At 44.5% G+C, this 16,072-nt stretch overlaps 1 protein-coding gene across 1 annotated transcript in view; it reads left to right on the top strand.

Moving 5' to 3' along the window:
• dnah9 (dynein, axonemal, heavy chain 9) overlaps nucleotides 1-16,072 on the top strand; it is a 123,048-nt gene that overhangs the window by 26,199 nt on the left and 80,777 nt on the right. The window contains exons 32-43 of the mRNA XM_014179529.2: nucleotides 1,047-1,151; nucleotides 4,812-4,969; nucleotides 5,305-5,443; nucleotides 7,008-7,295; nucleotides 9,336-9,546; nucleotides 9,660-9,787; nucleotides 9,866-9,974; nucleotides 10,174-10,321; nucleotides 10,567-10,741; nucleotides 12,151-12,324; nucleotides 12,683-12,890; nucleotides 13,389-13,554. Coding sequence (XP_014035004.2) covers nucleotides 1,047-1,151; nucleotides 4,812-4,969; nucleotides 5,305-5,443; nucleotides 7,008-7,295; nucleotides 9,336-9,546; nucleotides 9,660-9,787; nucleotides 9,866-9,974; nucleotides 10,174-10,321; nucleotides 10,567-10,741; nucleotides 12,151-12,324; nucleotides 12,683-12,890; nucleotides 13,389-13,554 — 2,009 coding nt within the window. The remainder of the gene's footprint in view (nucleotides 1-1,046; nucleotides 1,152-4,811; nucleotides 4,970-5,304; nucleotides 5,444-7,007; nucleotides 7,296-9,335; nucleotides 9,547-9,659; nucleotides 9,788-9,865; nucleotides 9,975-10,173; nucleotides 10,322-10,566; nucleotides 10,742-12,150; nucleotides 12,325-12,682; nucleotides 12,891-13,388; nucleotides 13,555-16,072) is intronic.

Here is a 16,072-nt window from a genome sequence, read left to right as displayed (position 1 = left end):
CACATTTCGAAATTGCACCTTGTGTATTCTACTATTCTAACTCTCAACAGTAAGTTGAGACCCCGACTGGGTTTTTTGGCGCGGGGGGGATTAATCCGAGGGCCTTCAAAAGGGGGGCGGGCCGCCAGTTGCCCATCCCTGATCTAAGTCCTGCTTCTCCGACTCTACTCGGTGTGGATATCTGACACGGAGATGGAGGGGAGAGGAGGGTAAAGAGAGCTCCCTGTCTCTCTCTTTCTGTCTTCTCCTCTCTCTCTCTCTCTCCCTCTGTCCTTGAAGGAAGAACATAACAGTTCAACCTGATGGATGCATTTATTTTGCTGTTAAGTGGTGTCAGACGCCCTTCTCAGTGTTCCTGCTTCAACACACACGCACACGCACACACACACACGCACACACACTCACACTCACTGCATATAGAGCGGTCAATAGAGACGCAGGCACAATCACTTCATACAGCTTGTTGCTGCCTGCCTAGACAGGAGAATTATTATTGCCTTTCCCACTCTACACACACACACACACACACACACACACACACACACACACACACACACACACACACACACACACACACACACACACACACACACACACACACACACACACACACTGCATTGATATGTCAGAGACAAGTGCTAATATGCACCAGGAGATGCAGCGGTGGTGTAGTCATACAACCAAGCGACACACACAGTCAGGCTTGGTTAGTATCAGGGCTCTGCCCTATAATAGAGAGGAGAGACTTGGATCCTACCTCTCTCCTGTCTAGTGAATCTCAGGAGGCTGTTTCACCTGCACAGAAGTTTGGGTTCTGTGTCTGTGGAGAAAACTGATGGTGTGCGTTGGCATTTAACCTTTTTCATATTGGAATAGACAGACAGCAACAAAATGTCACCCGTTTAGGCAAGAAAGGTTAGGCCCTTGCTTTTGTGGTAAATCTCAAATGTCTGTTGTCGTTCTTACCTTCAATTTTACTATGTATAGAACACATCTCTTTCTCTCTTCTCTCTCTCTTCTCTCTCTTTCTCTGACCCTTCCTGCAGTCGTGTGGCAACATCTATAAAGGCCTGGCCCAGACAGGAGCGTGGGGCTGCTTTGATGAATTTAACAGGATCTCTGTGGAGGTGCTGTCTGTGGTCGCTGTGCAGGTAAGCATGTCCCTGGGCTAATCATAGAGTGCGCTCCAAAGGTATTGGCACAGTGACCCTTTTTATTTTGTCTCTGTACTGTAAAGAAGAATATAATATGTTTCTAAACACTTCTATTGCAGATAGTCCTGAATGAATTGTGAATAAGGATGAGTGAGAAGGTTACAGATGCACAAATATCATACCCCCTCCAAAATGCTAACCTCCCCTGTTGTTGTAATGGTGAGAGGTTAGCATGTCTTGGGGGTATGATGTTTGTACAGCTGTAACTTTCTCACTCTTCATTATTCACGATTCATTCAGGACTATCCATAATCATAGTAGCTTCCACATGAATGTAGACGTGTTTACAATAAAAGTGACTCCTAAATTGCACAATACATTATTTACCATTCATTTCTATTGGGCACAATACCTTTGGAACTTACTGTATACAGTACTAATAAGTCATGATTGCATTGAGTTAGCACAGTACACGTTCATATTTTTGTCATCGTAATGTGTATTGTTGCAAAACTCATAACTAGCCTACGGGTATTGTTGCGCTCACTTTGTCTAGGTGTCCTAGGCCTAGTTACATGACCTGTAACCTAAATGAATGTGTGCATTTATGTGACAAATCAGCATTTGAGGACGTGATGGATACATGTGCCCAGGGAGACATCAATCTCACCTAGGTGAAAAAAAGACTCTTAAAACCAACAAACCCCCAGTAACATCACGGCTTGCAAACTGGGAACACTCACTGACGATCACCTTAATTGGTAGCACCTGATGTGCTTATCAACCAGACTCAGCATTTGGACAAGGTTGCTGCTGCCCCCTGGGGGATGGAGTATGAAAATGTATCCTGGATAGTGTGTTTGTCTATGTCCTAACACTTACCTTAAACCATATCATAACATTATGTGCAGTAGATAATGCTGATAGGGTTTCATCATCATCAGACTGGCAGTATAGCACTGCACAGCCAGTTTCTCTGCCCTCTCCCCGGCAGCTAGCTATGAAAGGAAACATTCTCAATAAGTCAGAGTGAGAGAGAGAGAGAGAGAGAGAGAGAACTTTGAAATTGTAAAGCGGCAGAACAGAGCAATAGATGGGCGTTAGCAGGCGTATTGAATAATAAATCAAGCTATGCTTCGAAAGGATGAAAGGAAGAAGACCTTGGATAAGACTGGCAGAAAACAATAAAATGGTTCTGAGGGGCGCTCTCCCACCCGCTCCAGTACCCTCTTCTCCTTCCAATGCGCTTCACCCAGGTTGTGTTCATAACAGCACGCCACAGAAAACATTTTAAACTGTTTTGCAACGGAACAACAAAATTAGCGTTTCTCATTGGACAAGTCCAGGTAGTGCCTCCCTCCCTTTTTCTCAGTCTGTTTTTCTTCTGTTCTTTGCCTAATGAATACGACCCACCCGTCTTCTCCATAAGCGAATGTCAGAGGAAGGTGTACAATAATCCATTCTGTTTAAGGGGAGAGCAGGCGCCATAACGTTGCTGCAGTTTGTGAGTGCGTTCGCAGGTGGCAGGATCAATTCTCCATTAGGTAAAGGGCAGGGAAACAGAAGGCAGCACAGACACAGCTGAATGGAGACAAATGAGCTAAATTCAGCCCCTCTCTTCTCCTCAACAGAACTGTCTGTTGGTGAAATTGTCTGCAAAATACCAGACTGGATGATGAATAATGACTAATGGGTGTATAATTATGGGAGTGCTGTTTCATATACACAGAGTCAACACAGAATTTTCTAAACTAATCTATTTTACCACACCCTCTACAGTTGAGATCTTGGGTTCAGCCAAGGACACGGAAAAGTTAATCTCATTCTTACTGTACACATCCTAGACACACACACACACACACACACACACACACACACACACACACACACACACACACACACACACACACACAGAGATGTAGGATATGTGAAATGATGAGGGTGAACTAGTGTTGCCGTTTCATCATTTCAGTAAACGCTAGCTAATAGCACATATCATTGCCGTGGCTATTTTTTAGAGTGTGAATACCATTCCATTTTGTTTTGTTTGGTGATTGATTACGAGTGGTTGTATCTTACAAGATCACCTACCTACGGGGACATCTGCAGAACCCTTTTGGAACTATTTTTTCTAAACTCAGCAAAAAAAGTAACATCCTCTCACTGTCAACTGCGTGTATTTTCAGCAAACTTAACATGTGTAAATATTTGTATGAACATAACAAGATTCAACAAATGAGACATAAACTGAACAAGTTCCACAGACATGTGACTAACGGAAATGAAATAATGTGTCCCCGAACAAAGGGGGGGTCAAAATCTAAGGTGGTGTGGTCAACAGCTGCATTAAGTACTGCAGTGCATCTCCTCCTCATGGACTGCACCAGATTTGCCAGTTCTTGCTGTGAGATGTTACCCCACTCTTCCACCAAGGCACCTGCAAGTTCCCGGACATTTCTGGGGGGAATGGCCCTAGCCCTCACCCTCCGATCCAACAGGTCCCAGACGTGCTCAATGGGATTGAGATCCAGGCTCTTCGCTAGCCATGGCAAAACACTGACATTGCTGTCTTGCAGGATATCACGCACAGAACGAGCAGTATGGCTGGTGGCATTGTCATGCTGCAGGGTCATGTCAGGATGACCCTGCAGGAAGGGTACCACATGTGGGAGGAGGATGTCTTCCCTGTAACGCACAGCATTGAGATTGCCTGCAATGACAACAAGTTCAGTCAGATGATGCTGTGACACACCGCCCCAGACCCTCCACCTCCAAATCGATCCCGCTCCAGAGTACAGGCCTCGGTGTAACAGTCATTCCATCGACGATAAACGCAAATCCGACCATCACCCCTGGTGAGACCAAACCGCGACTCGTCAGTGAAGAGCACTTTTTGCCAGTCCTGTCTGGTCCAGCGATGGTGTGTTTGTGCCCATAGGCGACGTTGTTGCCAGTGATGTCTGGTGAGGACCTGCTTTACAACAGGCCTACAAGCCCTCAGTCCACCTCTCTCAGCCTATTGCGGACAGTCTGAGCACTGATGGAGGGATTGTGCGTTCCTGGTGTAACTCGGGCAGTTGCTGTTGTCATCCTGTACCTGTCTCACAGGTGTGATGTTCGGATGTACCGATCCTGTGCAGGTGTTGTTACATGTGGTCTGCCACTGCGAGGACGATCGGCTGTCCATCCTGTCTCCCTGTAGCGCTGTCTTAGGCATCTCACAGTACGGACATGGCAATTTATTGCCCTGGCTACATCTGTAGTCCTCATGCCTCCTTGCAGCATGCCTAAGGCACGTTCACGCAGATGAGCAGGCATCTTTCTTTTGGTGTTTTTCAGAGTCAGTAGAAAGGCCTCTTTAGTGTCCTAAGTTTTCATAACTGTGACCTTAATTGCCTACTGTCTGTAAGCTGTTAGTGTTTTAATGACCATTCCACAGGTGCATGTTCATAAATTTTTTATGGTTCATTGAACAAGCATGGGAAACAGTGTTTAAACCCTTTACAATGAAGATCTGTGAAGTTATTTGTATTTTTACGAATTATCTTTGAAAGAGAGGGTCCTGAAAAAGGGACGTTTCTTTTTTTGCTGAGTTTAGTTCCTGACTGTCTTATATCTCTATATATCTCTGTATATCTATATATCTGTCCTGTCCAGGTGAAGAGCATCCAGGACGCCATCCGAGACAAGAAGCAGAGGTTTAACTTCATGGGCGAGGAGGTGAATCTTTTCCCCTCTGTAGGTATCTTCATCACTATGAACCCAGGCTACGCTGGCAGGACCGAACTACCTGAGAATCTCAAGGCCCTGTTTAGGTAACACACGGAACATGCACAAAAGTGTTTCCTTGTTTTTAAAATGCTAGAATGTCATTTTTTAAACAATGAAATGATGAGACTGATGGAAAAAGAAAGATGAATTACCCCTTTCAAGGCATTCACCTTGGGATGTTTATGATATTTTTGACGGAAGAAAAGCTGACAAACGACAATGAATATATTTCAGTCCCACAGTTACATGTAGTACTCTTGGTGAACTGAATGTCCCCGACGGGATTTGTACCAGGGTTGACTGGAAGCTACATGACTGAGTCAGCCCTCTGAACTAAATCTTACTCTCTCTCCCTCTATACCTCCCTCCCTCTCTGTAGGCCTTGTGCCATGGTAGTACCAGACTTTGAATTGATCTGTGAGATCATGTTGGTGGCTGAAGGTTTCCTCGATGCCAGAGTCCTGGCAAGGAAGTTCATCACCCTCTACACACTCTGCAAAGAGCTGCTTTCCAAACAGGTACAGTATGCTTCAGATCCCTGATCTTATGCACTAGCTCCATTACAGCCTGGTCCCTTGTCTGTTTGTGCTGGCTTGTGGCAAGACAATGACCATACAGTAGGAGTTGGCAAGACAGCACAAACAGATCTGGGACTAGGCTAGGCTAGCTCCATTATGTCCATGATGATTATTACTCAAAAATGGCTCGATATAGAGAAGAACTACAGCTCCATACAGAATCTGATATTCTAAAATCTGAAGCACTGCCATACAGGAAGTGGATGAACATTACATTTGATACTCTGCATGGCCTGTATGTGGTGCGTGGCAATGAGTGTTACAGAACATGTATTTGACACTCAGCATAGAGTAGGGTTGTTGCTGTGACTGTATTACCACCACACCGGCAGTCATGACTCATGTCCAAGGTAAAATTCGATGTGACTGTTGAGTCATGGTAATCTCTTGTTATGCACTCTGGACATGCATTAGTAGTACGATCATCAGGTCGCTAATGGCCTGGTACTCAGGGCTCTATTTAAGCAATAAGGAATGAGGGGGTGTGGTATATGGCCAATATATCACGGCTAAGGGATGTTATTTTGCACGACGCAACGGGGAGTGCCTGGATACAGCCCTTAGCTATGGTATATTAGCCATATATCACAAACCCCACGAGGTGCCTTATTGCTATTATAAACTGGTTATCAATGAAATTGGAGCAGCACAAATACATGTTTTGTCATACCCGCTGTCAGCCAATCAGCATTCAGGGCTCGAACCACCCAGTTTATAATATGAAATAACTTGCTTTGTACAAACTTGTGTGTAACAAAGATATATGTATAGGTTAACGTGTTAGAATATCTTGTTTGGGCCTCCCGAGTGGCGCAGTGGTCTAAGGCACTGCATCGCAGTGCTAGAGGCATCACTACAGACCCTGGTTCGTTCCCAGGCTGTGTCGCAACTGGCCGTGACCGGGAGACCCATGAGCCGATGCACAATTGGCCCAGTGTCATTTCGGGTTAGGGGACAGTTTGGCCGGCCTGGATGTCCTTGTTCCATTGCGCTCATAGCGACTCCTTGTGGCGGGCTGGGCGCATGCACACTGTACGGTGTTTCGTCCGACACATTGGTGCGGCTGGCTTCTGGGTTAAGTGAGTAGTGTGTCAAGAAGCAGTGTGGCTTGGCAGGGTCGTGTTTCGGAGGATTCATGGCTCTCAACCTTTACCTCTCCTGAGTCTGTACGAGAGTTGCAGCAATGGGACAAGATTGTAACTACCAATTGGATATCACAAAAAAGGGTAAAAAGTACAAAAAATGTTTATATTGTTTGACCATTTTGACAATTTTTCTGGTTTCAGCTGAAACCAGAAAAAAAGGACACAGTCATGTTTGGCATTTCAAAACAACAAAGACTATGCTTTGTCTGTCTAGTAAACAAGCACTTTCGGAAACTTTTTGTACAACCATTTCTATCCCTTCCATTACATTTCTATCCCTTCCATTACACATCTTTGTCATTCTTGGAAAAGGAAAATGCCCCTTAAATATTAATGTTCCATCTCTCCCTGGTCTCCAGGACCACTATGACTGGGGGTTGAGAGCCATCAAGTCTGTCCTGGTGGTGGCTGGATCCCTGAAGCGGGGTGACCCAGATCGGCCTGAGGACCAGGTCCTCATGCGGGCTCTGAGAGACTTCAACATCCCTAAGATCGTGACGGATGACATGCCAGTGTTCATGGGGCTTATCGGAGACCTGTTCCCTGCTCTGGACGTCCCCAGGAAGAGAGACCTGGAGTTTGAGAAGCATGTCAAGCAGTCTGTGTTGGACCTTAAATTACAGGCTGAGGATAACTTTGTACTGAAGGTGAGTTGTAATTACCGGTTGACCAGGGTGGGCTGTTTCAGCCTTTAGAGAGTGTTGGTTGAAAGTTATGTTTCCATGTTGATGAATGACTTAATGAATGATGCAATTCATATAACAAGTGACCCAGGCCTAAAATCATCCAAAAAAACATGAAAAGACACCGTTTTTTGACGGTAGATGATAGTCCTATAAGAACACAGCCCATAATACAGTAATCTCCCTAACCTTCAATAACACTGCCAGGGAAAATAAACCGCACTTCAATCTTGGTAATTAACAATAAAACAACAAATTCAGCTGTTGTGTTCCTCTGCTACTAGTTCCCGTTTTCCAAAAGCCATGTACCTGGTGTTGCACTGTACTGTATCAGTGGTAAACACACATTAGCGTCAGAGCAGTCTGGGTTGTGGATGAATCGGCCAAATATACCCAACCCAAACCCTCCGGTTATACTGTAATAACGTCCCAGGTGGAAAGGTCCACCGTCCTCATTCTAGCCATTATGCTGCGTTCACACACACACACACACGCACACACATACAATGTCAGAGACAGAGGAAAGCAGGGCCAGGGGAAATGAGTGCAATCTGCAGCGGGTCAAAGCGGCATGGTAGCAACGTAATGACACTCCATCACACCGCTGTACCGCAAGAGCAGCTCATAATCCTGCCACTGTCACAGACACCACACATGGATATAAACAGGGAGGGAACAGGCTGATGAGACAACGGCAGGTCAATAATGATCAATTTGTATCGTCTGAACCTTACACTCTCCGTCTCTGTCGGACACCCTATTCCCTGAAGCCATGTTAAACTATATTATAGTGCACTACTTTTGGCCACATTCTGTTGGTCAGTAAGATCAGAGTGAAAGGAGGAAGTCCAGAGGGGAATGGGTTTATTTGACTTTAGTGTTAGCCTCTCATAATGTTAGCCTGTTGTAGTGTTAGCCACTCATAATTTTAGCCTGTTGTAGTGTTAGCCTCTCATAATGTTAGCATGTTGTAGTGTTAGCCTCTCATAATGTCAGCATGTTGTAGTGTTAGCCTCTCATAATATTAGCCTGTTGTAGTGTTAGCCTCTCACAATGTTGGCCTGTTGTACTGTTAGCCTCTCATAATGTTAGCCTGTTGTGGTGTTAGCCACTTGTAGCGCTAGCATTAGCCCCTGTCAGCTGCCCACACATCAAATCTAATATCAATGTGGGTCTTTCGGATGCTAACACTATGCTGAGGGTGAATAGCTTGAGTCAATTGCATTGATTGGGAATGCCATCAGTGAGTTTCACTGTGAAAGGAAATATGATTTTCTCTCGCGCTCTCGCTCTCTCTCGTTTTCTTACCGTTACAGAGACTTTGATATTTGCCACACTGTACTTTAATCTGTTATTTTCTCAAGTTCCTGTCACATCCACAGTTCAAGTTGTTCATATTTTGTGTATCAAAGTGTTGCTGATATTAATGAGGTGAATTTGATACTTTACATAACACAGATGAGGTGATTTTAGAGGTAGCATAATGTGTTCTTTCCACACTGTTTGCTGTTTGCATTAAGCATTTATTTTTATTTTTTTATTTCACCTTTATTTAAATAGGCCATGGTGGCAAAGTAATTACAATATAGCAATTAAACACTGGAATGGTAGGATGTGCAGAAGATGAATGTGCAAGTTGAGATACTGGGGTGCAAAGGAGCAAGATAAATAAATATATAAATACAGTATGGGGATGAGGTAGATTGATGGGCTATTTACAGATGAGCTATGTACAGGTGCAGTGATCTGTGAGCTGCTCTGACAGCTGGTGCTTAAAGCTAGTGAGGGAGGTAAGAGTCTCCAGCTTCAGAGATTTTTGCAGTTCGTTCCAGTCATTGGCAGTCAATACTGCTCTTTCACTGAGCTGTAATGTGAGTGACACACTGTATGGTACTGATCTACTCTGCTGCATTGCAGTGTACCATACCATTCTGCATAGCAATACCATACTATTTGTCTCTCCCTTTCTCTCTCTGGCTCTCGCTCTCTCCTTCCTTCCCTCAGGTGGTACAGTTGGAAGAGTTGCTGGCAGTGCGCCACTCTGTGTTTGTGGTGGGTAACGCAGGCACAGGGAAGAGCCAGGTGATGAGATCTCTCCAACGGACCTACCAGAACATGAAGCGAAGGCCCGTGTGGGCAGACCTCAACCCCAAAGCTGTGACCAATGATGAGCTGTTTGGCATCATCAACCCTGCAACCAGGGAGTGGAGGGATGGTGAGGGGAGGGCATGATGTTGACGGTTATGATGGTGATGGTGATGATGATTGTCATGATGGTGATGATGACATGGCCAACATATAGACCTTTGATACATGTCTGTTTTCCAGGTCTGTTCTCTAACATCATGCGGGAGCTGGCTAACCTCAGCCACACTGGGCCTAAATGGATCGTACTGGATGGAGACATAGACCCCATGTGGATTGAGTCTCTCAACACTGTCATGGATGACAACAAGGTGTGTGTCTGTCTGTCTCCCTGTCTGTGTTTCTCTGTCCGTCTGTGTAATAACGCTCTGTACCTTTCCCTGCATTAGGTGTTAACCCTGGCGAGTAATGAACGTATCCCTCTCAACCCGACCATGAGGCTGGTGTTTGAGATCAGTCACCTCCGGACTGCTACTCCGGCTACTGTATCTAGAGCTGGTATGCTAGTCTTCCGCCTCCTACATTACCTCTCCTCCTCTCCTTATCCTATCCCTGTCCCCCTGCTCTCCTCTTCTTTTGTTGTTATCCTAGACCACACATTTCACAGTTAGATCACATTTTACATGTATTTGTACGTACTGTGTAGTTACCTGTTTACATGTGACTACAGAGTAACAAGCTCTGCTTGTCCCTCCAGGCATTCTGTATATCAACCCGGCAGATCTGGGCTGGAACCCGCCTGTATCCAGCTGGATTGACAGGAGGGAGGTCCAATCGGAGAAGGCCAACCTGACCATCCTGTTTGACAAGTACCTCCCCTCATGTCTGGACACCCTCAGGTCCAGGTAACGCATCAGCTGTCAGTATGGAATGGTTCATAGTGATCTAGATGGTTCCTCTGGACTGAGGGGAGAGACACTGTAGACATGGAAGAGGGTGAGAGGGAGTAAGAAAGGTTAGAGAGAGAAGACAGAGAGGGCGAGTGACAGAGAACAATAGGCCTAAATAGTATCAGACATTAAAAAAAGATATATATATATATTTATTTCACTGATGGTCTCACCCCTATGTCTGTAATGTGTGTGGTCAGGTTTAAGAAGATCATCCCAGTCCCGGAGCAGAGTATGGTCCAGATGCTGTGCCATCTGTTGGAGTGTCTGTTAACCCCAGAACACACCCCTCCAGACTGCCCTAAGGAACTCTACGAACTCTACTTTGTCTTCGGTGCTGTCTGGGCCTTCGGAGGTGCCATGTTCCAGGACCAGGTCTGATGGTTGAATGATTGCTATGATTATGGTTGGTCCTCTGTAGCTCAGTGGGGCTTGCAACACCAGGATAGTGGGTTAGATTCCTAGGACCACCCGTACTTAAAATGTAAGTTGCTTTGGATAAAAGTGTCTCCTAAATGGCATATATTATTATAAAGTATTTTTGTGAGACACATTCCTACGTAGCGGATAAGTGCTTTCCCTGAGTCAAAGAATAAAATAGATTGCTTCAGAAAAAGTGGTATACTTTTATCACGGGTGCAAACGCTTTAGTAAATCGTCTTCTAATTCGCTCTCCAACTCCCCTCAAAGCTTCAGATGATGAGAATTGCTTCACATATATTTCAGTAAAGTATGGTGGTTTTCAATGCGAGGACTCCGTACTGTACTGCAGCTTCATCTTCAAAACTAAGTGTATTCCACTCACAGTCCTAAACACTATACCCGGCTGAATTTTTAACCAGCCGCGAACAAAGTGACGAGCGGTTGCTAAGCAACCCAGACAGCTCCGTACAGTAACCATGTCCATCTAAGTTATGGGATAAAACAGTCTCTCCTAGCATACCAATGTACTCCACTTTATTTCCTTATCTACACTGCATTTATATGCTAAGTTGGTTTATTGACTGTAGAGCAGGGCCTGAACACAGTAGACAGCCTGGAGAGAGGGAAAGGAGAGAGGAGAGAGAGGAAATAACAGCTCAGGGATTTTTATTTTTTACTGATGGATACCCACTGGCCAAAGACGTCATTTCACATCAAGTTTGGATTTACATTAAGGTTGAGTTGTTAACTAACGTGAATGCAACGTGAAATCAACAAAAAAATTCCCCAATTCATTGGATTTAGGTTAAAATTTCCCTTACGTTGATGACTTTTTGAAAATCCAATCACTTTTCCATGTTGAATCAACGTCATCACATTGAATTTTCTTGTTGAAATGATGTAGAAACAATGTTAACTCCACCAGTTTCCACCAGTGGGTAGTTGTTCCACCAGTGGGTAGTTGTTCTGCCAGTGGGTAGTTGTTCCACCAGTGGGTAGTTGTTCCACCAGTGGGTAGTTGTTCCACCAGTGGGTAGTTGGATAGGAGTGTCTGTTTCATTTGATTGTTTTTTAATACAGGCCGAAAGTGATCGCAATGCAATAAACCATGGCTTCCTCTCCCAGAAGTATCTCAAGACTATTGAGAGTGACCCAATGTTTGTCTCTCCCTGTGTGTGTGTGTGTGTGTGTGTGTGTGTGTGTGTGTGTGTGTGTGTGTGTGTGTGTGTGTGTGTGTGTGTGTGTGTGTGTGTGTGTGTGTGTGTGTGTGTGTGTGTGTGTGTGTGTGTGTGTGTGTGTGTGTGTGTGTGTGTGTGTGTGTCTGTGTCTGTGTCTGTGTGTGTGTGTGTGTGTGTGTGTAGTTGGTGGACTACCGTGTGGAGTTTAGTAAGTGGTGGGTGACAGAGTTTAAGACCATCAAGTTCCCCTCCCAGGGGACTGTGTTTGACTACTACATTGACCCCGACACCAAGAAGTTTGAACCCTGGTCCAAGATGGTGCCCAGGTTCGAGATGGATGCTGATATTCCTCTACAGGTACGGTAAAGTCTTGTGTTATTGGTGTCACTTCATGTCACTTCTATGGTGACATTATATCATGCATTAGCTGCTTCAAAGCTCTTCTATGTAGTCATCGACAGTCTACAGTAAAATATCTTCTCATTACATATTCTTTACAATTTAGTCTTTTACCAGATGCTCTTCTCCAGAGCAATTTACAAAAAGTGAACATCGGTGGCATAAATATTGCACAACATCCGGCTTGAAGGACCACAATAAGTAATGGTTTAGGTTGTAACTGGAGTTGAGTAATCTGATCCTAGATCTGTGGAGAAACACCAACCTGTAGAGTATCTACAGTCTGAACTCTGTCCCCTATCTCCGCTCTCCCAAGGCATGTCTGGTCCACACCACAGAGACTATCCGCGTCCGTTACTTCATGGACCGCCTCTTGGAACGCCGCCGGCCCGTCATGCTGGTCGGGAATGCCGGTACTGGGAAGTCTGTTCTGGTCGGAGACAAACTGGGATCACTGGACCAGGAGAAATACATGATCAAAAACGTCCCCTTCAATTATTACACCACCTCTGCCATGCTACAGGGTAGGGAATGGTCTGCTACTACTAGTGTACAACTGCAAATAAATATACTGTAGCCTAGCTGGTTCTCTCCATTCCCTCTTTCTACACTCATCCTCATCCATCTTTCTACACTCATCCTCCATTCATCTTTCTACACACATCCTCCATCCATCTTTCTACACTCATCCTCCATTCATCTTTCTACACTCATCCTCCATCCATCTTTCTACACTCATCCTCCATTCATCTTTCTACACTCATCCTCATCCATCTTTCTACACTCATCCTCCATTCATCTTTCTACACTCATCCTCCATCCATCTTTCTACACTCATCCTCCATCCATCTTTCTACACTCATCCACCATCCATCTTTCTACACTCATCCACCATCCATCTCTTTCTGCACTCATCCACCATCCATCTCTTTCTGCACTCATCCTCCATTCATCTCTTTTTACATTCCCATCCCTCTCTCTTTCCACTCTCATCCTCTCCTCCTTCCCTCTCTCCTGTGCAGCGGTATTGGAGAAGCCCCTGGAGAAGAAGGCAGGCCGTAACTATGGTCCTCCAGGCAGCAGGAGGCTGGTCTACTTCATAGACGATATGAACATGCCAGAGGTGGACGCCTACGGCACCGTGCAGCCACACACACTCATACGCCAACACCTGGACTACAACCACTGGTGAGAGGACGTGCACACACAGACCCTGCAGTCACACACACTCATACGCCAATGTAACAGTGCTCTTCTTGCGTTGTGTACAACCATCGACACAGACTCCAACTTGTAGCACCAATCATGGAGATTTATTCTGATAGAAAGAGCACAAAATTGCACATAATGCATTGCACGGCTCTCCATCCAACAATGTACTCACAAAATGTACAAAATATACAACCCCCCCACCAGACACAGTAAGTTGCTAGCTAGTATTAGCTGGAATTCTCTACAAACAAATACACAACAAATATGCACAGAAAACGCTGCGTTTTATGTGTGATGTTCTAATAATATTTACAAACAAATTGATATAAATTGTACTTTAAAATATCACTTGGGAGTATAAAAAATAACTTTTCAACCAACAACGTACCGCTGGTTTGGTGCTTGTTCACTGGGACGATTCAAATTTAAACATCCTCCCTCGTAAGCAAGCCACGCAAACCAGCCAATAAGATGCCGTGTTGAGTAGGTGAAGACAAGACAAAACTAAAAGCAAAAGCCCATTGTCTTAACAATAAAGTGGCAAGGTGAATCACCAATATAACCCTGTTACACCAACACCTGGATTGTGAGGCACAGCTGAGTGAGCATAATAATTTGCTTTTTTTTATTTTGCTGAACTGATGGTCTGCATCTGATGGTCAGTCTGAGGGGATGGAAAGCGCAGTGATGAGGCTGCCTCTCACCCGACTCACCATCCCTGTCTCCCTCCCTCCACTGAGAAAAGTGGACAGTCTTCAAGCTGATGGCGAAACTCAAGTCGCAGTGCATTATGTCTGCCTCATGCACCAATTAATGTTGTTCATTCGATGTCCAGATAAAGTGAAATATTACTTGATATAAAAAAAGAGACAAGCCGCTTATAATAACAACGCAAGCTTATCGAAACACTTTGCTACTCATTCATTGCAGCTGCAGTGCTGGTTGTAGCATGAGTGGAAGTAGGGAGAACTTGCATTTTATGGCTTATAAAAGTTTTGAACAAAGTGTTGACAGTGCTGAATAACTTAAACATGAATTTACTCATAAAAACAGCAGTGCTTTGCTGTATTCGTTGAATCTCTCACTAGTCATGGTTTTAAAAGTTTTGAACTCTCAGTTTCAGCTTTGCTGTGTGCTCAAGGCTTCTTTTTACAGTCTATGGCTCAAGGAAACTGCAGACGCTGTGATCTAAGCTATCTGATTTGCCAGCAGTAGGCCTATAGGTGCACTTGATTTGCTCTCTGGGTTCTACCTTCAGACACATGAAATGGTTCAAAATGGGAAACTTTGCCTTCCCGGCGCAATGGCTGCTGAATCAAGTGCATCTACTGCCAACAGCACGAAACAAATAAAAAAATAGTAACGCAAGGCTTTACCGTAGTTTGTTTTTACAGAAATGTTTGGTGATCGACTAGGAATGCTTTGGAGATCAACCAGTTGATCGACCGGTTGGTGACCACTGCAGTAGATGCAGTGGTCCTATGTATTGTTATCACAGATGGAACTTGACAGTGATATTTTATGGAAAGAACGATGTTCCACTTCATCATTTAAGAACCCCATAAATGTTGGACAATTACAGTAAAGACACATTTGTTCAGAGTTACTGTACCACAGCTCTTTTAAAGAGGGTACTGGCTGGCTAACCCTGCTATAGCAAACCTACTGCAGTGAGTTAGTCCAATAATTGATCTGTTATTCAGCTTACTACAGCAGAGCATGTCTTCAGTTTACTATTCAAAGGGACACTCACTGCAGTTGATGTTACTAAAATATGCTACAACTTAAATGATGTCCAATGTGAGAGCTTGGGCATGTGATTTTCCTTAAAAGGATTGTGTAGCTGGGGCATCAGGCATAGTAAGCGTATTGTAGACACAGCCACAGGGTTTGTGTGTGTGGTGTGTGTGTGTGTGTGTGTGTGTGTGTGTGTGTGTGTGTGTGTGTGTGTGTGTGTGTGTGTGTGTGTGTGTGTGTGTGTGTGTGTGTGTGTGTGTGTGTGTGTGTGTGTGTGTGTGTGTGTGTGTGTGTGTTTTACACACGGTCAGCCAGTAGAGTTATGGAGGGTATCTCAGGTATGAAATTGAGAGGGAGAAGGGTGTTACTAAGCTATGCTGGCTTAAGGGAGAGTTGAGGTGTGCACATTGACAGGAGCACATGGAGAGTGTGTTTCTGTATTTCATTGCAATGTGTATGTGCCTGTGCTTTTGTGTGCCTGTGGACATGTTTAACTATACTTATGGGGACCAGAAGTCCCCACAAGAATAGTAAACGAACAAAACATTGACATTTTGTTAGTCCCCACACGGTCAAATGCTATATTGAACAAAAATATAAACCCAACATGTAAAGTGTTTCTTGAGCTGAAATAAAAGATCCTAGAAATCTTTCATACACACAAAAAACGTATTGTGCACAAATTTGTTTACATCGCTGTTAGTGAGCATTTCTCATTTGCCAAGATAATCCATCCACCTGACAGGTGTGGAATATC

Source organism: Salmo salar, chromosome ssa28 (genome assembly GCF_905237065.1).
Source record: "Salmo salar chromosome ssa28, Ssal_v3.1, whole genome shotgun sequence".
NCBI classification, from domain to species: Eukaryota; Metazoa; Chordata; class Actinopteri; order Salmoniformes; family Salmonidae; genus Salmo; species Salmo salar.
This window is presented reverse-complemented; position numbering and strand designations above follow the sequence as displayed.